Source organism: Branchiostoma lanceolatum, chromosome 17 (assembly GCF_035083965.1).
Source record: "Branchiostoma lanceolatum isolate klBraLanc5 chromosome 17, klBraLanc5.hap2, whole genome shotgun sequence".
Classification (NCBI taxonomy): Eukaryota; Metazoa; Chordata; class Leptocardii; order Amphioxiformes; family Branchiostomatidae; genus Branchiostoma; species Branchiostoma lanceolatum.
This window is the reverse complement of record NC_089738.1, coordinates 9,963,517-9,987,811: the sequence shown is the minus strand read 5'-3', so window position 1 is coordinate 9,987,811 and position 24,295 is coordinate 9,963,517. Positions and strand designations below refer to the sequence as shown.

General features: G+C 40.0%; 4 protein-coding genes across 6 annotated transcripts in view; 1 reads left to right on the top strand and 3 right to left on the bottom strand.

Moving 5' to 3' along the window:
• The window catches only part of LOC136422760 (solute carrier family 35 member F4-like), a 36,932-nt gene extending 31,360 nt beyond the window's left edge, over positions 1-5,572 (top strand). For both annotated transcript variants that reach the window (XM_066410619.1, XM_066410618.1), the window contains exons 5-8: positions 1,636-1,825; positions 2,112-2,201; positions 2,996-3,108; positions 3,873-5,572. In XM_066410619.1, the coding sequence (XP_066266716.1) occupies positions 1,636-1,825; positions 2,112-2,201; positions 2,996-3,108; positions 3,873-3,986 (507 nt within the window). In that variant the 3' untranslated portion in view covers positions 3,987-5,572. The remainder of the gene's footprint in view (positions 1-1,635; positions 1,826-2,111; positions 2,202-2,995; positions 3,109-3,872) is intronic.
• Positions 5,573-5,654: 82 nt separating this feature from the next.
• LOC136422759 (glutaminase kidney isoform, mitochondrial-like) lies at positions 5,655-12,007 on the bottom strand. Of its 2 annotated transcripts, XM_066410615.1 has the most exons (4): positions 11,891-12,007; positions 9,499-10,938; positions 8,671-8,700; positions 5,655-7,915 (listed from the first exon to the last, which is right to left on the bottom strand). In XM_066410615.1, exons 2-4 carry the CDS (start codon positions 10,926-10,928, stop codon positions 7,609-7,611), a joined length of 1,767 nt encoding a protein of 588 aa, XP_066266712.1. In that variant the 5' UTR covers positions 10,929-10,938; positions 11,891-12,007; the 3' UTR covers positions 5,655-7,608. The 2 variants fall into 2 exon arrangements, with proteins under 2 accessions (XP_066266712.1, XP_066266714.1); XM_066410617.1 differs by lacking the exon at positions 8,671-8,700.
• A 926-nt stretch (positions 12,008-12,933) lies between these two features.
• On the bottom strand, positions 12,934-14,744 carry LOC136423405 (uncharacterized). The gene is made up of 3 exons (XM_066411546.1): positions 14,585-14,744; positions 13,232-14,468; positions 12,934-12,994 (listed from the first exon to the last, which is right to left on the bottom strand). Exons 1-3 carry the CDS (start codon positions 14,742-14,744, stop codon positions 12,934-12,936), a joined length of 1,458 nt encoding a protein of 485 aa, XP_066267643.1.
• Positions 14,745-15,689: 945 nt separating this feature from the next.
• On the bottom strand, positions 15,690-22,778 carry LOC136422727 (bifunctional arginine demethylase and lysyl-hydroxylase JMJD6-like). Its single transcript, XM_066410579.1, has 6 exons — positions 21,965-22,778; positions 21,461-21,624; positions 20,779-20,879; positions 20,328-20,510; positions 19,598-19,795; positions 15,690-17,536 (listed from the first exon to the last, which is right to left on the bottom strand). The coding sequence occupies exons 1-6, from the start codon at positions 22,455-22,457 to the stop codon at positions 17,434-17,436; spliced, it is 1,242 nt and encodes a 413-aa protein (XP_066266676.1). The 5' UTR covers positions 22,458-22,778; the 3' UTR covers positions 15,690-17,433.
• Between the last annotated feature and the right edge of the window lie 1,517 nt (positions 22,779-24,295).

Genomic DNA, 24,295 nt, shown 5'->3' with positions numbered 1-24,295 from the left:
AAAATCACTGCGAACATTTCCCCTTTTACAGTATCATTTAGATCAGTTTTTTTTTTCCTCAGAGGTTTATCATGTAGAAAAAAAGGCAATTTTTACCGGGCTTAGACTACACCCCTACAACAGTCAATTGAAAGAAGTCTATCAGAACTTTTATTCAATCTATACCACTATAATTACAATATGAAAATATCAAACGTTTCAGATGTCTTTCCAATATCTTTCTTCAGTGATTGAAAACAGATGTTTGCCTATGACTTGATGGAACATAGCGACAAAATATCAGTTTTCTGAATATTCATTTCTTTTGTCTCTTTGGAACATTGATATTATGTCGCTATGTTCCGTAAAGTCTTAGGTAAATATTTATTCTAATTTTTATAATCACTGATGAAAGATGTCGGATGTAATCCAGTGGTATATATTGAATCAAAATTCTATTATTCAATTTCCTGCCATGGATGACCAATATTCACAAACGTAACAGTCTATTTGGTTTAGCCTGGATAACGATATATACTGGATGGCATCTTGCACCTCGCAAACCATTAAGGGAAGCCGTTACAATAATCGGAAGAGACATTCGGAGTATATCTAGTCCATTAAGATGGATGTCTGGGTTTATATATGGCTGCCTTACAGAAAAACTCACTAGAGTTACGATTTAACGTTAATTCCTTGAAAGCGTGAGAGAAAAATATGCTTAATGCCTTCTTGAGAGGGCTTCTTATATACCCATTAGGGCGGGGGTAATGTCAAAAGTTCTTGTCAACAGTATATCACTTTCATCTACCAAAGAAAGAAATTACATGTACATGTACAAGACGATCTAACTTTACACTTATAGATTGTCAGAAATATACTGCGTTTGTGTCATCAAGTAAATATACCTGCATAGAATACATGGGATTGTTGGCATATGGGTCTCTCACGAATTTATCCTGCTTTAAAAAAAAATAAAGATATACTTTTTCAAAACTTTCATAGTCCTTTGTATGCATCATCTATCAAGATAAATGCCACCGCTGAGGTTTTCACAATTTTGCATATAATCCCCACTTGCGTCATTGCCATTTCGTATCAATTACTCGCACATAGATCTTCATACAAGGAAATGAAGGAATCGATATTCGCTGTCGTTTTGGCACCCAGGTGCTGTTTAAGTGCGGTTGTTGGGAGAGGGAAGCAATGGTTTGTAAATATGGGATTATTTTCAATTCTACTTACTCCACTGTACTGTCTGAGGACATTCTTCAATGCCTCTGTGTCCTCTAAGTTTGTGAATTTGTTCATCATGTGTGTAAGTCATTGAATTAAAAGACTCTTTGTTCACAACCAAGTGTTTTAGTCAACCGAAGTTTCAGTGACCGTCTTTTACCTCTGGGCAATTTTGACTGGATCATTTTGCACTGCAGCTACAGGTGTCGCTGCTTACAGATGCGGTCCCAAAAGTATACATAAAGTACTTACATGTACAAAAGTATTTACGTATTGACTGCTAAGTTTTTTTGTTTTTAATTCTTTTTTATTCGTTCGGATTTGGCATAACAGGTGACTATCACCTTTTCAAGATGTGACACCGCCCCAAACTGTAAGGTTTGATCCACTCACAAGTTATTTTGTCTTGACATTCCCCAGGTGCTGTTTAAGTGGTTGTTGGGAGAGGCGGACTCTGGCCAGGTGGCGCTGTTCATGACGTTACTAGGACTATGCACTCTGCTGTTTCTGTGGCCAGTCGGACTGGTTCTGTACTTCACGGGGGCAGAAATATGGGGCTTACACGCACTACCTTGGCAATACCTGTGCGCCACCGCCGGATTCAACTTCGGTGGGTGTTTATGTATATGAATGGATAAATCATGTATGCATTATTGAAAATTTATCTTAGTATTACAGACATATGAGTTTGGTTGACATTAAAAACATAAGCAGTGACACATGACTCAAAACCGCCAAGTGAAAGCTACGAGCATCAGTAATCATGGTTTCAGCACTAAGGACAGCACAGACAAGTTACAAGCTTGTCATAATGGTTTTAAATCGCTAGATGGCGCTTTAGATAGCGCAAAGTTTACCTCTGCTATATTGGTTCACTTTGAACGATCTCGTTGCAGCCTTTATACAGCTGATCAACTTTGGAGCTGCCTTCACATTCCCCATCTTCATCTCAGTTGGCATCCTCGTCGCAGTCCCGGTTAACGCAGGTAATACATGACTTTATATGAACTGGACAAAACTGGCACATTTTCTCTGTCATAATGTAGACGCTCCCACTAAGCTTACCACCGCGATTCCTTACTGATAAGTTTAGTATCTTTGTGTTGGGACGGACACATTGAGAGAATAGAAAAGGTTTAACTTTCTCCATCTCAAAAAGATTGGAATTTTTTGACCAAAGTTGCGTCAGAGAGCTGAAGAAAACTGATAAAAGTTAGAAAATAGTACATGTATTTATGATCTAAAGCATCGAAACAGGAAATTTTACGTTGAAATACATGTGTAATATTTTGTTCCTATCCTTTTTTGATTGTATGTCCCAATTTTTTGATATACGTAGTACACAAGGCTATAATCTAATATACCAGGATTTATCTCAATGGACTTAAATAGACATCATTTCATTTCATTTTATTTTATTTTACCAGGGAAATCACAGCTCAGGCCTGCGGCCTGTTTTTCAGGTGTCCCTGGACACGTACACATACATTAAGAACACAGTATTGCACATGTGACAACCCCTGCATGGTATACCAAGGACATTATATAGTGTCCTTTGTATACTTGGGTATACATAGAAAAATGTATCAAAGAGTGTCTAGACGATAGAAATTCCTCCAATGTTTGCTTAAGCTCATTCTCAACCCATTCTACACACTCTTGCATAAGGTAGATTAGCATTTAATTTATGAAACTGTAGTTATGTATCAGTGGATGCAATACACTGTACCTTGTACAATTGTTGTGCAATTAAGTTATCATTATCCACACATTGTTCCAGCTGTGGACGCCATTGTGCACAATAAGACGGTGAGCGCCATCAAGGTCATGGCGATCATCATCTTCATCATGGCCTCTCTACTGCTGCTGTTACCGGACGGCTGGGAGGAACAGGTCAGGGATTTTCTTAGCCTCCACCAGGCTCCGTAGATCACTAGAAAAAGGGAGAAATTGTCCATATAGAGTGAATAGTATATGCTAAGGGAGTCGGCTACGGAGAGAGGGGCAATAGGCTTCCAACGGATACCCTTTGATACTCTTTGTAGATACCAAGTCCGCACAGGCTCCGTGGGTCACCTATTGTCGCTCCCTCCGTAGCATACTATTCACCCTATTTGGACAATTTTTACAATTTTACCTGGTGGAGGCTAGGATTTTCTGTTGATACCTCTGACTTCAGTAGTATCGTAAGAAGATGCTAAATACTATTTGTGGGAGGCCTAGGCTAGGAAGAGTTAATCATTAACCCAATTCATGCACCTTCCAAACATCCAAATTCTACTGTGTAAATGTCATGTAACCTGACTTAATATTGTGTTTTTAATTGTACAGAAATGTACATATCAAAGAACCAATCAAATCAGCCACTATAGATGGATTCATTGCCTATGTAAAATATTACCACAAAGTCGTTTAAAGTGAGGATGCCCCAATGTACTTGGTGACAACGAGGTCCACTCTGTGATACTTCTAGCTTGTTATAGTCCATGCAATAAATGTATCAAGACCAGAAATTGAGGGGCAATAGTATAAAAAGAGCAAGTAATAGAATTCTAGTTAGAAAAAGATGTGTACTTTTCGAACTATAACATCCCCCTTGGGTTAAGATATAGGCAAGTGTACACCACAGAAATCTCATTGTTGTTTCTATGTTTCAGGTTAGGAAGGTGATACCCTGCAAGAAAAAGGGTCCGCCACAGGAGGAGCTCTTCACCTCAAGGAGTTTGCGCAGAATTCACAGTTGTTCACCCTCGCGTGCGTCGAACGCTTGACTCGGAAACAGACGTAAAACCCGAGCTTTCGCGAAGGTGACCGAGCTGCGCCGAAGAGATCGGTTCGGAAAGTCGTATGACGGAACTCGTGCGTGGATTCTTACCTTCTCAACCTTTTCCTGAAACCACTGAGGAATCATCTAAGAAAATGTCTCCATGATTCTACGACTTTGACTGCTCACGCATCACTTTGATAATGATATATTTCTAAAGATAAGTGACTATAGATATGATATTTAAGTATGTGTGACCAGCAATAGTACCTGGTCACCGTTGCAGAACGACAACCTCAAGAGCACTGCTGCGATGCACAACTTCTCACCTCCACTACTTTACTAAAACCTGTCTTTGATAGTTCTTTACAATTCCTATGCCAGTGCTATTTGTGTTGTGTTTAAAAAGTTCAAATGATAGGCTAGTACTAGTAGCCAATGACAAAGGGCCTTACATCTGTGTCGATAATGTTCACTTGATCCTGTTGTCATGTCACAAGTACTCCAATTGGTTGATCTTTTTAGGTTTTACCATAATAACAAATATTAGATTATTTGTTTATCTGTTTAGGAGATCTGCTAATATTTCTGATGAGGACTGCTAGGGCCTGGCTTTAATATTCATTGTAGACTTTGTAAAGCTGGTAAGGTGAAATTTACAAGAAAAAAATTTTCTATGCTAATGAATAGAATATGCTGCTATGTGTTTTGGGATACGACCAAGTTTTAATACAAGTTAGCATATTGATATGTACCAGATTTGAAATTTGCAACAAAATTGAACAAGCTTTATATTGGATGAAATCACATAGTTTTGGTGGGCAAATCTACTGGAGCATTATGTTTGCTGAATAATTATTTGTACCACTGATATTCGTTCTTTTGGACCCTTTTAGTGCCTAGTGGCACATAGGGCAGCAAGTTTCCTTGCTGTTTATGTAGCGGGGTATACAAAATGTATCTTTACAAAAAGGGGTTGTTAGTCCTTCCCTTTCAATGTGATCGAGGCACCTCCTCAAAAAAGAGACCCCCATTATATTTCCCTTCCAAAAGATGTGTGCAGCCCCAACCGAGATGTCCTGACCCCAGGACTTGAACCAGGGTCTCCAAGTTACCAATTAGAACCAGAAGCTCAACTATGAGGCTGCTACCAGTTGAGCCACAGGGACAGCCCTATGAATGATATCATAAATACATATTTCCTTTATATCAAAAGTTTGTAACAAACCCTGTGTAAAAATACATACTATAGAAATGAACAAATGATTCTAATATTTGTCGAGGAAATGTTATCTATAAATCTGACCAGCAAAAGCTATATTGTTGATTACATTGTTACCAGGCAAACAAATGGTACATGCCAACATGGTTAAAACAATATTTGTTTCCTTTTCTTTCAGTTAAGGAAAAAAGAAGAATCTATGTGCTGGTACACATATGCAGCAAGAGAATAGATCTATTGGAAATCTATTGGAAATCATTGATATTGATGAGAATATTCAACATTGAAATGTTTTAGTATATGTTCAATGATATTTCAAACAATTTTTTGTCATAACATAAATGCTGTCTTCGTATTTCTTTCTATTCAGTTGCTTCATCTAGATCATGAGTGTATAATAAAAATGTCTATTGTGTTATGAACAAAAATAGAAAATGATGAAGTCTGCAATCCTTCATTTCCATAATTTGTATAAATACTGAAATTTTTCACAATGGTTTCAACAACATCATGCTGGGAAAGCGAAGAAGACTGCAGTCCCAAACACAATCAACAGAGGGCATGCAAGGTAAACTTACTTTGCCACATAATGGTAACAAAATATATATATTTGAATGTTTTTATAAACAAGAATACAATATCTTTACAGTACTCTCCATTATGCTATGGCTTTGCTGACATGCAAGTAACACACAGTCCAATGGCCCACCAATACATGAACATTCCAACGGATGCTACAATACATACTGTTAATATATTCTTTAAGTACCATCTTTTAGCGTATTTCGAGCGTTTTCCGTTTAAGGCAAATTTTCAGCAGTAATCCTTAGCACTCTGTAGTAGCTGCTTGGCACCCAATTCCCAATTGGTTACAGAGTTAGGCAGCAGGGAGAAGGTTACGATTGAGCGACATAAACAAGACTTCATGAAGCTGTGACTTTTCAGCATATATAAGTTCGAGCAACATGACAAGAATTCATGGCTTTACAACGTTCAAGTTTGAACAACTGGACAACAGTCCCTGGACCTGTGACTTTTCAGCATTAAGTTTGAGCAACATGACACAAATTCATGAACCTGGGACTTTCGGCATTAAGTTCAGCATTAAGATTGGGAAACATGACAAAAATTCATAGACATGGGACTTTTCAGCATTAAGTTTTGAGCGACTAGACAATACAGACATGCCAGTAGTGCACAAGCTCTAAGTCCAAGAGTGTTCCATTTTACCAAATGGTTTGACCCAAATTAATAACAAAAAAACATTATAGTGTAATAATACTTTGGTATGATATACAGTCACCAACTATCCCAGTTATCATAACATGGTCAAACCATATAGACATCATCTTTTAACCGACTGGCATGACCCAAATAAATAACAAAAACATCATACTGTTACTTTGGTATAATATACAGTCAAATAGCGCCAACTATCCCAATGTTTAACATGACCAAACCATAGACATTGTATTTTCATGACAGTTAAACAAAAGAGAACAAAACACATTATAATGTGATCTGATAACTTCCTGTCAACAATGTTTCGCTCCTCCAAACAGCATTAATATACTGATATCACATGACAGGCTTCACTGTTTTACACTACATGTGATTTCATACACTACACAGAGGCCACGTGCAAGATTGATAAACTTTTAACAACAGTTCTCTTATGAAGGGCCCTCTTACAGTAACTGCTCTGTTAAGTCCTGTTACAGTACCCTCTTCCATAGCTTCATGGTATTGCAAATTTCAGGTTGATTTACTACTAGTAGGCATCCGTCTATAGATGAAGCAGTTTTACCTTTATATTCTAAGCACCTTGGGATGAGATTTTCTGTTTGATCTGTTGTTTACTTCATCTCTGAGAAGTGAATACAGACAGTTTTCATTTTGGTGAAGCATGTAAACAAGAAAACACACAAAACTGTGTGTTATGTGTAATTATAATTACACTGTATAATGTCATACCTGGGCTGCTAAAACGTTTGATATGGGTGTTCCGGTCCGGGTGATAACTTGGGTTATCACATGGGCTTCTACTTTTATCACACAGGCTTCCATAGAATATTACGAATGCATTTCGAATGCATTTTGAGTGCACTGAGTGCACCGTTGCTGATAATTTTATCACAGGATTTGGACGTTGAAATTTCGTCTGTTACAATTTTTTGTTTGAGGACACCAAATTTTCTCAACTTCTGGAGCATTTTGCAGTAAAATGTGTGTTTTCTCCGGTGGGTATGACATAAATGAAATACAACACGGTGTATTCCGTATCACCCGAGGTCCCAGCCCTCTCGTGGGTCTGATCGCCCTCCAGCCAACGGCCGTCTGGCGATCCGACCGGTTGTGCTGGGACCTCGGGTGATACGGAATACACAGTGTTGTATTCTATATGTATCTAGCCAGATTGTTCTTGAGCCTTGCGTAGAATCTCCTCAGTTTCCTTGTGTCCAAAGCGAACAGCGTCGTCTAGCGGGACCTGCCCCCAGCGATCCCGAAGGTCGTGCCGTACCCCACACTTCTCCAGAAGGAACCGGACCACCTGCACGTGACCCTCCGATGCCGCCAGGTGCAGCGCCGTGCGACCGTCGTAGTCCATCACCTCCATGTCCATTCCCAGCATCACGCAGCGGCGCAGGGCTGTCACGTCACCGTTGTACGCAGCAAACAGGATGTCGATGATTTGCTGACTGCGACTTTCATCCCTATTCATAGGAAGGAAAAATAATCAATCAATCGATCAAACTTGCAACAGATACAATATACGGTAACTATGATAATACTGTACGTTTGGTACCGCATTGTTAGCAGTGACACCTAGCTGCAGAGCAAAGTGTACCAGTCACTATTGCCCTGAAGATGACAGTCATCAAAACATCAGCTGATATCACTTCCTTGATTGTTAACAAAGAACTTTGTTATTCAGTTATTCACCAGGTTACTATAATACATTGAACAGTCTAGAAGTTACTGTGCTCAAATAAAAAGAAACTGTATATAATAGCTTGATGCTAAAACTTTTAAGAAAAGTTGTTTCAATGAGAAAATCTGTAGGTACTGCAGTTCAAATCAAAATACAAAGCAAACATTATGAATATGATTATTCTTTGAATTAAAGTACAAATGTATATTGCTTTCCAAAATATGACTTTTTCTGTCACATACAATCCATATAATATAAGCTAAAATGTGTGTGCAGTACAACACATATGAACAGTCAAGCAATCCGCACAATTATACACTGACTCCAATGTCCAAATTAAATCATTACTAGTACTTGAGGACTCTGCTGTTTTTACTTGAAATGATTTGAATAAACTTTATTACATCTGTAAGAAAGAAATTTAAGGGAAAGAAAACAATACCCAAAAGAAATAAAAGAACAATAAAAAAGCAAACAAAAAGGAAAAATACAAGAGAAAAGGGTTTCCTCTAGAAGGCATCAATAATTCTTACTTACCTGAACGATCTTCCTCTCATAGTGTATAGGCTAAATTCCAAAAATGCACACACACATACACATCATATTCATTCTGATAACTTTAAAATTGGAAAGACACTCCAGATTTGCAAAATCAACTTAAATGAAGCCTTTTTAATCTTATGTAGGACCAATATTTATGTCCTTGAGGGAATACTCTAGATTACAAGTTGCATATGAAACATAATCACATGTGGTCTAAGTTGACTGGATTTCCCTAATTGCCAGTCAGCCAGTGTCTTTCCAAATTTACAGTGACCAGTGTTCAATGATTAGTACAAGGAAAAAACATCACCAAGCCAGTCTATCATTAACAACAGGGGACAATTTTTGTAAGATATCTTATACTATAACTTATAGAGATGAAACTTTGTGACCTCTAGATCTAGTTTCAAACTTTAACCGTATCAAAATAAGTCTCCTAAATTCTGTCTCCATCTTGAAAGGACAAATTTGTTAAGAGACTACTAGTATCTATTCCCAAGATAACATGGATTTAGTCTTATGAAGCTTTCAAAGGCTTTATATAATCAAATATCAAAAGTGCATCTGACATTGTCATCATCAGATTATCAGACTTCTTATTTATTTAAAAATATTGATGAACATGTGTCATTGTCAAAAATTCTATTGTGATAACTGATATGCAGTCAGCATAATAATTTTACATGTATACAATCCCTCAAATTTAGCTGAGATGTACAATAAATTATAAAATACTACTGATTTTACTGATAAATAATTACTGATTTTATATTTACCTCTAAGAAACCTGTTGGTTAATGTGTCCATTAACTAGATACTAACCTGTGCCGTCTTGGATCCAGTTTCTTAGACTTGTACTTGAGATTGTCGTAGTGGTGAAAGTTGAAGGTTGAGACCAGTTCCTTGCAGAAGTGCAGACCTCGGACACTGTTCCCTGTACTATCTAGCGGTGGGCTCCAACACATGATGCCCATAACACTGGGCACGACCAACATGATCCCACCGCTAACTCCAGACTTCGCGGGGAGACCGACTTGGAACGCGAACTGTCCTGAGTAGTCGTACATTCCGCAGGAGTGCATGAGCGACAGCGTGTGCTGGACCGCATCCGGATGGAACACCAGCTCTCCCGTTAGCGGGCACACTCCTCCGTTCGCTAGCGTAGCCGCTATGATTGCGCCGGACTCGCACGTTATGTCAACTGAGCAGTGCTGGAGGTATAGATCCAGAGCTTCCATGAGGTCTGTCTTTGGTGGGAAGCACTGGTTCTCCTTTAAGTAGTAAGCTAAGGCAAAGTTGCGATAGGAGGTGGCTTTCTCTGACAGGAAAGTGGTGTTGCTAAAGCCCACAAAGTCGTCACCTGCGGCTGCTTTCAGCACCTTCAGGATGTGGTCAAACCTGTCTGACTGATGTTCCTCGGGCTTGATGAGAGAACACAGCAGGATGGCACCTGAGTTGATCATGGGGTTGAATGGCTGGTTGTACTTGTTCAAAGCAATCTCGTTGAACGACCTCCCGCTTGGCTCAGTTCCGACATATTTGTGGACAGTTTTGTCCCCGAGCTCACTGACCGCGGTTGCGTACACCAGAGGCTTGACGCACGACTGCAGACAGAACGGTTTGTCGCTGTCTCCTATTGAATGTCGTTGACCATCTACGGTGCACAATGCCACGCCCCACAAATCGGGGCTGAAACGTGCAAGCTGCGGAATATAATCCGCTACTTTACCTTTCTTCTGCGAGACACAGGTCCAGTACATTTTGTCAATATAGCTGGAGAACTCACTAAACTTTGGTATAACAAACTTGGACTGGAAAGCTCGGCCAATAAGTACGATATTCTCCGTTATACACTTGCTGAAGGTCTCGCGGTCTAGAAAAGAGCTGTGGGACTCTTGTAGCTTTCGGAGATTGGCCATGGTTTCTCTCAAGCGGGGATCGTTTTCCCACAGACCCACCTCTCGTAGCGCCTTATGGAACTCCGAGACGGGAACGCGACCCTGTTGATTGGACAGCAGACGGAAGACCCAATCTTCCAACTGAGGGAGGGAGGAGATTGCGTTTGGTCGACTAGGGGGCACAGACGTAGACGTATCTTCTCCATTTTCAGTCTCATTTTTTGTCAGATGGTCAGATGGCTTCGTAGGATCACCTGCTTTACTTGACATGAGGCAGGTGATCTGCTGACACACTGGGAAGAATCTATACTGTCGTTGTGCGCCATGGTACAGGGCTGGCCACAGGCGATGCATGGTTCTCAATCTGTAAAACACAAGTAAGTTGGCTTAATCAGCTTGCAGTGTGTGGTAAACATTTTCTAGTTACAACGTACTCTCCGAGCAAAGGTAAAGTATGCTTGTTTAAGACGTCTTTTTCAGACGTTTTTATTGGGCTTTCTAATTTGTCAGGTTTTTTTTCTGTCTAATTGTCTGAAAAACCTGACAAAATAGAAAGCCTGATAACCGATAACGACCTATTAAGACGTCCAAGTCCAAAACATTAGCCAGAGACTAACCTCTGCTTGGAGAGTAAGTTGTGAGATGAAATGTGCAACTTTTTACACAGGGAAGACTAGTCCAGGTCGTGATAAACAGAGTCATAAACCTGTTACAGCTTATCTTGCTTAAATTAGGGTAAGGTTTTCATATGCTAATTTTGACCCCAATATGTCACCATACCTGTCCCTGAATCTTGCGAGACGGAGATAGGCGTGTTACATGGCAAAATAGGAATGTAAGTGTAGGGAGGGAGTTTGGTTTGTAACATCGTTTGTCCCATTTTTCCAAACAGGGATGTTGTCCTGTGCATCTTTCGACAAAATTAAATGTCATAGCGCAGCGGGCTTATGCTGTCTCTTTAAACAGAGCAATATGATCGATATAATACATGCCGTCAAATAAATTTAATATAGTACTACTACTAGTGACATAGATTTCAAGGCAAGTATTCCATGTCATAAAATGCCACTTTTGATAAAGCTCCTCAGCTTACTTTTGAAGACAAAACAAAGTAATGTCATCACTGACAGTTCGCCCCCCTCCCCCTTCTACATTCTGCGTTGTCTAAACGTGAAATTTTAGCTCATTCCTTCCGCAAACAATCCACAAGTGACGTGTCTTAAGTTACCCGGGCGTCAGTAACACGCTTCATACTCTATAAGAAGTCTGTAAAAGCTCGTTCAAGAGACTACGAGCTAGTTTAGTTGAGACCTTACCGGCGAACTCACGTCCAGTCTTCGACCTGCCCGCGCAGCAGACGAACTGTGCACACCTCTTTTTCAGGGCGACAAAATGTAAATCTCATCAATATTTTGCGCACGGTGACATTTTGATTGCATATGCAAAATTTATACCTACATATAAATCTATGTAATTAAATAATACTCATATCATGTATCTACTTTAAAAGATGATGTAAAACCTGTTAAATTATGTTAATTTTTGGCTGCGTGATGCCCTTCACCAAGATCTCGAGCCCAGGGTATCGTTGGACGTCATTGACTGGGAACGAGATTATACTCTCCAAGCAGAGGTTGGTGGGGAAAATTGTCACAATTTTCCCTCAAACAACCTTTGCTTGGAGAGTATGAGAATGCAAAAATAATTAAACTAACTAACAAACAAACAGTATGCTTGGTCAGTCTTCCTATGTATAATAACAAATACGTTGATGAAAGTTAGACATCCAGGTAGTAAGATACGCCAAAAATAATTTGGATAAAGTTTTGAAACAGTCAGACGTTTCAGACAGCATCCACTGTCTTTCGTCAGTGACTAACGATAGGACTGAGAACACCAGGTTTTATACCAAAACTCTGAATGGGTATGTTAATGAGGTTAAGACAATTTAGGATGTCTTGAAGTAGTCTTTAAAAGAAGATTAATTCAAGACAAAGTTATGTGCCAATAGTTCAATTAGCTACTGTTGATTTTAGTACAGTAACTAAATGTTGTTCGTCCGGGGGTGGGGGGTGGTGGGCAGTACATTATCCCAAGTGCCTGAAAGTTCAACGCGTAGACCCCCTTTCCTGTTGAGGGCGGGGTTGTACATCCTCTCATATATTGCTTCTCTAATTCCCCGTTCGAACCAGCGTTCTTCACGATCTAGGATGTCTGTGGATTCGAGATTGAATGAGTGTCCCTGGTTGTGTTTTAGATGGTGGTAAATGGCAGAGGAATAGCGGTTAGCGCTCTTTCTGCAATGTTCCTTGTACCTTTCTTTTAGTGGTCGACTTGTCTCCCCAACGTACATGTTATTTCAGTTCGGTTCCTCACATTTCAGTTTGTAGATGACATTGGCTTTGATGCCTTTTTCCGGCCTGTCTTTTGGATGGACCAATTTCTGCCTGAGAGTTGAGTGAGGTTTGAAGTTAGTGGCAATGTTGAAGTTTTAAAAAAAGTTGGAAGATTCTTCTGAGTTTTTCCGATACTCCTTGGACGTAGGGAATGGTAATGTTGGCCTTGCTTCTGTTGGTCAATGGTTTGCACTTGAGTGTTTTCTTAGACTGGTCAGAAGGTTTGAGGGCTTTGTTGAGGTCCAATTTTGGTAGCCACACTTGGCTAAGGCCGCACGGAGATGCCTGTGTTCGTCTGTTTTCGCTTCGTCTGAGGTGATGACGTTGTCTGCCCGATGGAAGAGAGTTTTGATCACTGCTAGTTTGCAGTGTTCCAAAGGGTGATGGGAATCAAAGGCCAGATATTGATCAGTGTGGGTCGGTTTCCTGTACACTTCGAACTGAAGGTTGCCATCCAAGGGGAGTCTGTTGTTTTGACACGACTCCTGTGTGAACTTGATGTTGTCATCTACCTGGTTTATATGGTCAAAGAAGTCGTCCGCTACTCTCTCTTTTAGCCTACACCAAGTGTCATCTACCGTATGATAGCGAAACCAGTTTGCTGGGGGAGGGCCATTGAAAGTACTGAGGGCTTTGTTCTCAAACTTCTCCATGTACAGGTTCACTACAATGGGTGAAACTGGTGATCCCATAGAACAGCCGTGCACTTGCTGGAAAAACTGTTGTTTGTACGTGAAGTATGTGCACCCTAGGCAAAGTAGTTCACATATGTGTTTAACGGAAAGGTTGGTTCTATCTGCAAGGGTGTCGTCGGCCTCCAAGGCTTCCCTAACTACTGCGACAGCCTCCTTGGGGGTTATGCAAGTGAAAAGCGAGCACACATCATATGAAGTGATGATTTCATCTTCTGCTACATTGATGTCTTTGATTTTGTGGACAAACTCTGCACTATTCTGTACGTGATGCTGAGACTTCCCCACTAATGGTCCCAAGATCTGAGCCAGATGACTTGCTAGGTTGTAAGTGACTGATCCTATACTGGAGACTATGGGTCGTAGAGGGACGCCTGGTTTGTGGATTTTGGGAAGGCCGTAGAATGAGGGGGGTTGTTCTGTAGTGGGATTAAGCCTTAGATAAGTGACATGATGATCCAGAACTTTATCTTTCTCTTCCAATCTCTTGAGAACGTCATGGATTGCCTTTTTGAATTTGCTTGTGGGATCCCTTTTCAAGGGCATGTAGATGTCTTTGTCTCTCAATAGGTCTTGAACCTTCTTGTCGTACTGTTCCCTGTCGAAGATTACTGTGCACCTGCCCTTGTCCGCAGGTAGGATCAAAATGTCTTGATTAGTGGCCAAATCCTTGAGCGCGGTTTGTTCTTCCCGGGTGATGTTGCTAGGAGGGGGTTTAGCGACTTTCAGAGTGGTAGCTATTTTGGTGCGTAAGGCTTCAGCCTGTCTGTAAGGTATGCGGGCACGACGAATCGCCGACTCAGTTTCTGTGACAATGTCAATGTTAGGAATCCTGTTAGGGGCTACTGCGAAATTTAGTCTTTTGGAAAGTAGGGATTTCTCTGGTTCTGTAAGAGTGTGACTACTCAGGTTCTTGACCCACCTCTCGTCTGTTCTACTTGGTGTTGCGGTTTTTTGTTTGGAACTGCTAGATCTCCAATTTTGGTCCCTATCTGCCGCACTATACACTTCTTTATGTTGTAGCCGTTCAAATGTGTTTTTCTGTCTGACTTTCCCCTTCTCGTGTTGAGAGAGCTGCCCATGTGTTATGAAGTTGTCGGTTTCAGCAAAGGTCTCTTCTGACAGCTGTTCCCTTAGTAGTTGTACAAGGTTTGATTTTCTCGCGTTGAGACCGTCCAGTTTGTAGTTGATCTGCCTTACCCTCTCGTTTAGTAGCTTCCTTTCGGCGTTGACAATGATTGAAGCCTCTGATGGAAGTTTTTAGGCGCAAACTGACAGGAGTGACACTTACCTTGAGGCACCGTAAACTGAAGCGTAGATGGTTCCGGTAGTCTGCAATCTTCCTGCTGGTGTTCTCCAGATCCCTCACTGAGCTTAGGCAAAGCTTGCCATATTGATCCTTAATACGTTGATGAAAGTTAGACATCCAGGTAGTAAGATACGCCAAAAATAATTACTCAAGCAACTGGATAAAGTTTTGAAACAGTCAGACGTTTCAGACAGCATCCACTGTCTTTCGTCAGTGACTAACAACCAGGGACACTCATTCAATCTCGAATCCACGGACATCCTAGATCGTGAAGAACGCTGGTTCGAACGGGGAATTAGAGAAGCAATACTATGATATGAGAGGATGTACAACCCCGCCCTCAACAGGAAAGGGGGTCTACGCGTTGAACTTTCAGGCACTTGGGATAATGTACTGCCCACCACCCCCCACCCCCGGACGAACAACATTTAGTTACTGTACTAAAATCAACAGTAGCTAATTGAACTATTGGCACATAACTTTGTCTTGAATTAATCTTCTTTTAAAGACTACTTCAAGACATCCTAAATTGTCTTAACCTCATTAACATACCCATTCAGAGTTTTGGTATAAAACCTGGTGTTCTCAGTCCTATCGTTAGTCACTGAAGAAAGACAGTGGATGCTGTCTGAAACGTCTGACTGTTTCAAAACTTTATCCAGTTGCTTGAGTAATTATTTTTGGCGTATAATAACAAATATTTGACAACACAAGCATGTTCACGATAAAATCTCCTTTATTGCAAATACTGAAGTCTGTCCAACAAAATACAATTAAACATTTATGCTACCATCTATTCATCATTCAAGGCTAATTTTCTGTTATATGTCATACTTTCTGCAGAACTGCAAATGACAACATCTATGTAACGTTAGTTCTTTTAAGTTAGTTCATGTACAAGGACATTATATTGTTAGTGGTAACATCTTTGTAACAATCCCACTGCATTAAATTGAACAAAAGTAACATTAACCATGTGGGTCTAATATGCTATGTGTATTGCCCAGCTAATTACTGTATTACATTCCATGCCAGAATATCTCTGATAGTTCCCACAGTTATAACTGCATGGCAGCTCGAAGGCGGGATATTTCCCTAGCAGCTACAGCAACTATTCGGGCAATGTCTTCAAAATTCGTTTTCTGTACAAGTTCATACCCATGAAATACACCGATCATTTAAGTCTCATTCCTAAAACTCCACAATTATTGCAGTCTACGGAGTTGCAAATTCCTTCAATGGCATTTACATGGCACAAAACATGAATCTAGCACTTATATCATAAGCCCTTGAATGTTTTGATGGCTGTACCAACAATCCATATTACTCAGATCATACAGAGAACAGTAATTATTTCAACACTTTTCTATAGCTGAGAGGTTCAAGATTTAGCTCTTCTGACTTAATAGTTCAAGATTACCCAATAGACCGACCCTGACTGTCCATCACAATTAGCAGTACAACCAATGAATGATATTTAGTGGTTTTACCAATGAGAGTGGCTGCATGTCTGTCGATTAGTTGCATTTTTGTCTTTTTATTTTGCCTTTCTACATTTTGGCGGAAGTACGCAGGGATATGGGATCGGTCTATCTTCAATCCTAGAAAAATCTGTAACGTTACACCTTGCTTGTAATTTGTTGCAAGTGAGAGGGACTTCACCGAAAGACACTATATTTTCTACATATTTACAAAGGTGATGAGATACAAATGTACCTTTCTAATAGAGCACCAACTGATTAATAAAAAGTGTCAATGTTAGTGAATTGCAGAAAGAATCATTTGGTAACATTTACTACTAAAAGGTATTGTAACATTCAAGTTCACAAAATGAATAGATTGATCTTGTGAAAACCATTCAATCATTATGCTATCATTTCTGTACCAAAATGATCTCAAAATTAAAACCTTCATTACCCATATCTTCGTTTTAACATATATAGACTGTATTTTATTGTACAACATAAAGTCTCTAAAGAATCTATTTTGAGTTTTCATTGTGTTAGTGTAAGCTGAACTAAAACTTAACTTAGACATACCCAGTAGCACCATTACTAAGAAGTGGCATAATTTGATTGTAACCTTAAACTTTTCATGAAGAAAACATTTGCTCTCATTTAAATGTAACAGATTAAAGTATGACACCAAATGGTGCACAGCGTCATTCTTATGTCCATAAGAATTCTTCTTGAAAGAATTAATGTCAAATGCAGAGCACTTGTCACAGTTCAAGCATTACGCAAACTCAAAGCTGGAGAAGTAAAGGTATTTCATGATGGTAGTTAATGAACATGGCATCTATAGGACATGGCTACCAATAAAGACAGCAACTCCAAACTGTAACATCTTATAAGCACAGAGTCTGTTCTCTATCTGTTTTGCAGTTTTCTACGGATCTTTTACTGGGTTTCTTTGTTCCGAGTAGATAAACACTGTTTGGGAAGTCGTTGGGAACAGCGTCGTCATCTCCTAGGGCTGCCCGAGTGGCTGTGGTGTTCCTTATTCTCGCACACGTCACGCGCGGTGTCCTCTCCGCAACCACAGCGCCGTCGGCTAACAGGCGACCTGAGGAAAACATTGTCCGATGAAAATTTGTCCAAACTCTTTAAAACTTATATACACCCAGTACACTTGGTCTTGAAGTTGGTCATACTGTTTCTTGATACGTAAGGAGTAGGAAAAAAGGCATTGTGAGTTTAACTACCCATCTAAACAGGGCTGTTAAGAATTAGTAAGATTGAATTCTTCTCTGACTTCATTTCATTACACTACTGGTGTTTGTTACAAAGACTAAAAAAACCAGCTTTTTACCATATTGGGTAGATCTTATTGGGTGAATCTGGATTTCATCAAGGCCTCATTGCTTAACTTTTCTTTCCTCTTAGAAATACTAGTAATACAGACACACTTTGCAAAATGGAAAAAAGAGAGTCCTTTCGTCAAGACATGGTTGGTAAAACAGATAGACTATTGCATAAGTCAGTAACACACCAAAAATGGTCACACAAAATTACCTGAAAACCAAGACAGACACCGCACAAAAATCGCTTTGCCACACTTTCAGTGAATGAATGCATGAATGAATGACAAATAGATAAGTGAGTGATAGGGGATGAAAGGGACTCACAAAAAGCAGTAGCACATACAAATGTAGACATAAATGATAAATACATACAGCAACAAGAATACAATGCTGACAACAAGTTGTAGACTTTATCACAGAAACAACTAGAGTTCCACGACCTCATACCTTCGCCAAATGATTTTAACCTTTATGACTGACGTATTAGGAGTGTTTCTCATCAATTATAAATCATACCAGTTGATTGTCTTGAAATATAACATGTCCAAAGTATGAGCTTATCAAATTATGAGCTTAACAAAGAAGGTTATGCTAATATTTATCAATTATGCAAATGAGGCCCCTATTAGCATAATTTCACTCAACGATGTTCACAGTCACATAAATTCCTGATGCCACAAAAAAATATTAAATGTATGAAATTACCGTCATTTGCCAGGAATTATAGAAGTTATTCATTAAGTATGCAAATTAGGCCCACATTTGTATATTGTCTATCTATCAACATTCCTCTCTTCCTCAGTTACAATTTGAAGTCATATCATGGAACAAAACAGATTTTTTAAAGTTGCCTCATTAATTATGCAAATTAGAATCTGATTTGCATAATTATCGTCCAACCATACTAAGCATCACACAAGCTATCAACACACAAAAAATCATGACCATCTTGTTATAGTATTTTCTGATTAATTATGCAAATGAGGTCTTCATTTGCATAGTTCATATCAATTAATATTTCTCTCTTCCTCAGTTACAAATGGACACATGTTTCAGAGTCCTATCATGGAATTTGGCGGATGTACAAACTTTCCTCATTAATTATGCAAATTAGATAGTGATCTGCATAAGAGGTATCTAATCATGTACATCATCACTCAAGCTATCTACTTACCAAAAATCATTACTATCCATCAAGCCCTTCTTGAGTTATCCCCTTTCAAAGTCAGACCCAAAACCTGCTCCTGCAGTTCCAAAAAAAGCCGCTAGGGGGCCCAAACCCATACCACTAACTCTCTGTACAAAGATCTATCTACCACTTAAAAATCAGTTCCATAGCATGTCCAGAACACGAGATATCAAAACAGGAAGTTCCGCTGCAGTACCGTAAGAAGCCGCTAGGGGGCCCAAAATCTAATCGTTTTCAGGTCTCACCAAAACCTACCAACATACCAAATACCAAGACAGTCCATCAAGGCGTTCTTGAGTTATGCTGTGCCACTACAAACACACATACATACATACAAACGCTACCCTCTGCATAACCTTCTCGGCGAAGGTAATATATATACAATGTACACAATACAAATTGCTTGGCTTCTAGATCTATCTACATGTAAGTAAAGATTTCAAATACAGCTAGTAGCTGAGGTCTGCTTTATTCTAAGTTAATGTTTTCTTTTAGTATAACTACAAAGTCTATCAGCTAGCTTGTTAGAAATATGTTCAAACCAGCCAATCAGCTAGCTTCTTTTAAACATGTTCAAACCAGCCAATCAGGTGGATGCCAGTACCTGATTAAAAACATGTTCAGAAGGACCAACCTGGATATGCGTCTCTGCCTCTTCCTGCTGTTCCCGCGCTCTTCCTCGGAGTCACTATCGGAGGATGATGATGACACGGAGTCCGAGCTTGAAGAGCTGCTGTCACTTGATGAGCTGTCCGACGCAAACCCTGTGTCCTTCTTCAGGTCAACGGCATCCGCAACTTCTGCCAACTCCGGACGATGCTGTTTCAGAGCTCTACAATGCAACACAATGACATATAGACTTCATCAGCAAGGCGGATTGAATTAAAAATCTGTTACTCCTCTTCACTCTCACAACTGAATCTTGCCAATAAATACTTAGCCTGAGTGTCATCCTGTTTCAGTTCCAGGCTCTACCTTCATGCCTGGAACTGAAACAGGATGACACTCAGGCTAATAAATACTAACTTCAAGGCTCATAGATATTGCGCTATTTTTCCTCTCTTTTTTCATAATCATTTCAACATCAACTTTGAAAAAAAAAGGTTTTCAGCAAAGTACATGTGATTGTGATGAACTCATGATTACTTTGTTGGCAACTGTATTATTTCTGTTAAGATCCTCAGGTTTATGCCTATTGCCTATCATATTCATGAGAAGTACATACAGTATAGTCTAATGGGCAGTGTACAAAATCTAGATTCTACTAACACAACTTTTAGGTAACTGTAGAGTAAGGATATACAATGTACCCTTCCAACTGTATATATGAAAGCTTGCCTAAGAAGGTTTGCATCTCTACCTACCTGTACCACTTCTTGCTGAGTTTGGGCCTGCCCCGTACTGTCTTGTGCCAGACGATGGGGAAGTTGACGGGACTACAGAAGTTCTGTGTGACCGCGATGGTTGTGTCCAGGTTAAGTACAACGTGCCACCAGCCACCTGGTACAAACACTGTGTCTCCTGGTCTCTGTAGGATCTCCAGGGGTCTGGGGTGTGAGAAAAATCACCATCAGTATACTGTGAATGCCTTTAAGTTTGCGGTAGGGAGAAAATGGAGTGTTCCTGGTTGAAACAAGGGGATAGGCAGGCAGAAGACAGAACGTTAATTTAACAAACATTTTCTATAAGTTTGCAGTGAAGAGATTAACGCGAAAATGTCAACATTTACAGTAATCTACACATTGTAGTTACATTTCTTTATGTCCTTCCTCTTTACAAGAGACATTGAAAAGAGTGTTGACATCTGTTGCATACCTGTACTGTTGTGGCCAGGTGGGTTGCTGTGTGCGGGGGTAGACTTGCCTGAACCATGTGATGGCCTCGTCTTGCTGCTTTCCACCGTCTTGGGATGACACCTTGAGAAAACCCACAAATGAATTTTCATAAAGGTTAGTACTTAGTACATGCCCTAACTAGTGGTATGAATAACTATAACTGCCTTTTGGCATCACACAAAAGACTTTGTTACAAGAATTGCCAAACCTTGCCAAAACTAGCTGTCAGAAAACAGAGAGATGGGGAAGGGGAGCAAAAGCATTCTGTTGAGCCTGTTGTCATCCTTTTGGAACGTGAAAAAGAACATAGCTTTGCTGTGGCTACTGGTAGGATTTTTACAAGCCATACAAGCAGGCATGGTGACACAGAGTGCTAATACTTCCCATCTTGGCGTTTTGGCACGGGCCAGAATTCCTAAGTGACGTCTGGGACATGTAGCCTACTACTAGTACTAGTAGACCATTTCTGTCCCTTATGGTGTGATTTCCAAACTCCTACGGAAGTCGAAAATTAGGACGAATCGGTGTAATACTTTTGACACCATGGGGTACATTCACTAGTAGCATAGTAGTTTTAGTTAGTAGTTTTTCCTGTCAATTTCCTTTAACTTGAATTCAAGTTCAAAACCTCTTTGCATCTAGAAGGCTTTAACTCCAATCACCTTGACAAGTTCGCGTGGTGCACTTGTGGGAAAGAGACACCATCTCTTGTGTCCGACCACCAGGGCGTTCCACGCGCTCGTACCCAGCGGGTCGATGTGGATGCCGGTACCCGATCGACCTGGACCAATCACCATCCACCTGTAGGGAGGTCGTTTGGGTTCACCTGGAAAAACAACAAATCTGTTATTGTTTATGCAATATTTTTTTCATTTCTCTCATTAACAAAGATTTTTCTGTCAACAATGACGTTGACATTGCAGTCCCAAAGAATACTACATAAAACCTTGCCCTAGGAATCTGTGGTATTTACAAAAATACCATGATATCATAATTATACATATTCGATACATGTATATAATTTATTATGAACTCATTTTATTACGTCAATTAGTAGTTACTTATATTTGCATATTTGTTACTTATGAACCATTTCTGTAAGATTGTAAATAGATTAATCTCCAAGCAGATGCATGGATGATATTTTGTCCACCTGCCGTGCCTACCTGCGTATTTGAACAAGTCGTCACTGAAGAAGGTAGGGACTTCGTAGTCAGTCAATAGTTTCTTTTTCTTGGTATGCTCTCCAAAGCTGCTGTCAAAAATATACAGTGGACTATCGTCCTTGTTAGTCTCACAGTACTCTACGTAGTACTTCATTTTCATCTTGACGGAATAGCCGTCGTTGTCTTCGCCACACTTGAACTTCTGGTTGCGATATTTCCGTTTCAGACGGTCTAGTGTCCACTTTTCCTTGCCCCGCCAGTCGTCCTGGGCGTGGGTCAACACCACGGGCTTATACGGCCTCTCGTAGCGCTCCACAAACTCTTCTGCGGTCAGAGATCGCACGTCTACCCGTTCGACATTCTCGTTGACCGTCTCGTGAGAAAGGTCGAACGTCTCATAGAGGTTTTCCGACGACCATTCTCGGCTGCCTCGAAGCTCGGGTCGTGCCGCCTTCTTGGCTTCCCGAATCCGCTTACGACTCCTGTGGTTCATCTCGACGATTACGCTTTTGACACCGTGTTTACTACTTCACGTGAACAGATAATATTATTGTTTACGGTAAGGAATTTTCCAGAACATGGCGAAGAAAAATATTTAGCAGCGCGCCGCCATCTTGGCTTCCTCCCACCACGCTTTCACTCTCGTGCCCAGAACACTATACCATAAGTTTTAGTCTGCGGTGATTTATCAAAATATTCATACAAAATGGTAAAATATGATGATGATGTCAAGTTAAAGCTACAGTTCTGTAAGTGATATTCACAGCACTTTTGTAAGGAATATGTTTACTGAAAATCTTGGACACGAGATCAGTAAGCCTCGCTTTAAAACCTCGTTCAGATGACGTCATACACGACGTGGCGCGAAATTTGAATGCTGGTTGCTTTGTCCAAGGTTGCGAAATGCTATTGAGTCTAATTGGTCAAATTTTTATCAGCCTTCACTGTTACTCGGAGATTTACTCGAACCTTTCAGACTCATGGAAAAGGACATTTTATTGTATGCAAATGTCATAAGAAGCTCTTACTTTTACCGATATCATAACTTGCCTTGGTAGTCTAATCTCCAAGCAGATCCACACCGGGCGCGAAAATCGCCCTCTCTGGCTGACTGGACCTTCTCTGGCTAGCATATACGATTTTCGCGCCCGGTGTGGATCTGCTTGGAGATTATTGGTAGTCCTTCCTTGCCACAAATTTTTGTCAGGGGGTCGGTGGTGTGGTAGCTTCATAAATGACTATATCTAAGCAAGAACTTTCAAACACTGAAACCCCTTGATTCAACTACCTGATATGGGTGAGTACTGTTTATTCTCCAATAGTCTACGCACCCACAATTTGGGGGCGATCGCAAACCAGACTATAAAGTGAGCTGAGATGTTCGAGGGAAAAATCCCACTATGCCTATATTTTCTACCCTGAAAGTTTAAATGACCACTTGTACAATTTCTGCGTACACTATTGGAGAATTTATGACAGTAGGTGCAAGAGTATCTATTCTAATACCACAGTTTGTTTGGAGTACATTTGATAGAATGAGGCTGAAAACACAAGCCTTGTCCCTACCATGAAGGGAAGACATACCCGCACTCCTCTAGAACAACGATTATGTAAACATTGTACTTTGAATAGAAGACGAATGTCATTTTGTGGTAGAATGTGAATTATATACTAAAGAAAGAAATGAATTGTATAAGCTTGTAGAAAACCTATTGCCCTACTTCACACATTTAAGTACTGTACAAAAATTATATTCCTAATGCGACTAGACAAACCTCCCATTGAAAAACACGTCTGTTCTTTTATATCTACTATAACCGTAAAGCGAGGAGAAGTAGAATTTATCTTCAACTTCAACTTCGGCTACCCCCAAATAACCCCGCTAGGGGCAAAGTAGGGGGGGAGGAGGTCCAATGATAGCCATACTAGTATTCTTTTGTATACGTAAACTGTACTTGTTATTTTGTTTTGTTGCGACCTGTACTTAGCCAAGTGTGGCAGAAATGTGCAATAAAGGTGTTCATTCATTCATGATGATACAAGTTGATATGAGCTGCCATGGACATGTTTAGAGGATTTTAACTTACTGCTTTTTTGTCTGAGTCTTTATTTCATTGTTTGTAGAGGTCCTTTGGGAGGAGGCTTGAGTAAGACAAGAAATAAAGTTTAAAGTTATGAAGCAACCAAAGTTGTGCTTATAGTAGGTGTAAGGTTGTGTTTTACTTGCTTTTGTTCAACTAGTCCAAGCAGCTCTATGATTTGTGTTCAATGTAGCTTCGAAGCAAATGTGAACTACCGGTATGCCAGTAATTCAGATTACCCTTGTTAGCT

What these genes read in the sequence shown, in the direction of transcription:
- LOC136422759 (XM_066410615.1), bottom strand. Translation starts at nt 10,928, where the DNA reads ATGCATCGCCTGTGGCCAGCCCTGTACCATGGCGCACAACGACAGTAT. An exon ending in CTGGATCCAAGACGGCACAG is followed by an intron (nt 8,701 to 9,498) that starts GTTAGTATCTAG and finishes TTTGGAATTTAG; the next exon opens with CCTATACACTATGAGAGGAA. An exon ending in ATGAGAGGAAGATCGTTCAG is followed by an intron (nt 7,916 to 8,670) that starts GTAAGTAAGAAT and finishes TCCTATGAATAG; the next exon opens with GGATGAAAGTCGCAGTCAGC.
- LOC136423405 (XM_066411546.1), bottom strand. Translation starts at nt 14,744, where the DNA reads ATGGGCAGCTCTCTCAACACGAGAAGGGGAAAGTCAGACAGAAAAACA. An exon ending in CCAAGTAGAACAGACGAGAG is followed by an intron (nt 14,469 to 14,584) that starts GTGGGTCAAGAA and finishes ACATTGTCACAG; the next exon opens with AAACTGAGTCGGCGATTCGT. An exon ending in CTCCGTGCGGCCTTAGCCAA is followed by an intron (nt 12,995 to 13,231) that starts GTGTGGCTACCA and finishes TCCAAAAGACAG; the next exon opens with GCCGGAAAAAGGCATCAAAG.
- LOC136422727 (XM_066410579.1), bottom strand. Translation starts at nt 22,457, where the DNA reads ATGAACCACAGGAGTCGTAAGCGGATTCGGGAAGCCAAGAAGGCGGCA. An exon ending in ACCTGGCCACAACAGTACAG is followed by an intron (nt 20,511 to 20,778) that starts GTATGCAACAGA and finishes CTCACACCCCAG; the next exon opens with ACCCCTGGAGATCCTACAGA. An exon ending in AGGCAGAGACGCATATCCAG is followed by an intron (nt 17,537 to 19,597) that starts GTTGGTCCTTCT and finishes TGTTTTCCTCAG; the next exon opens with GTCGCCTGTTAGCCGACGGC.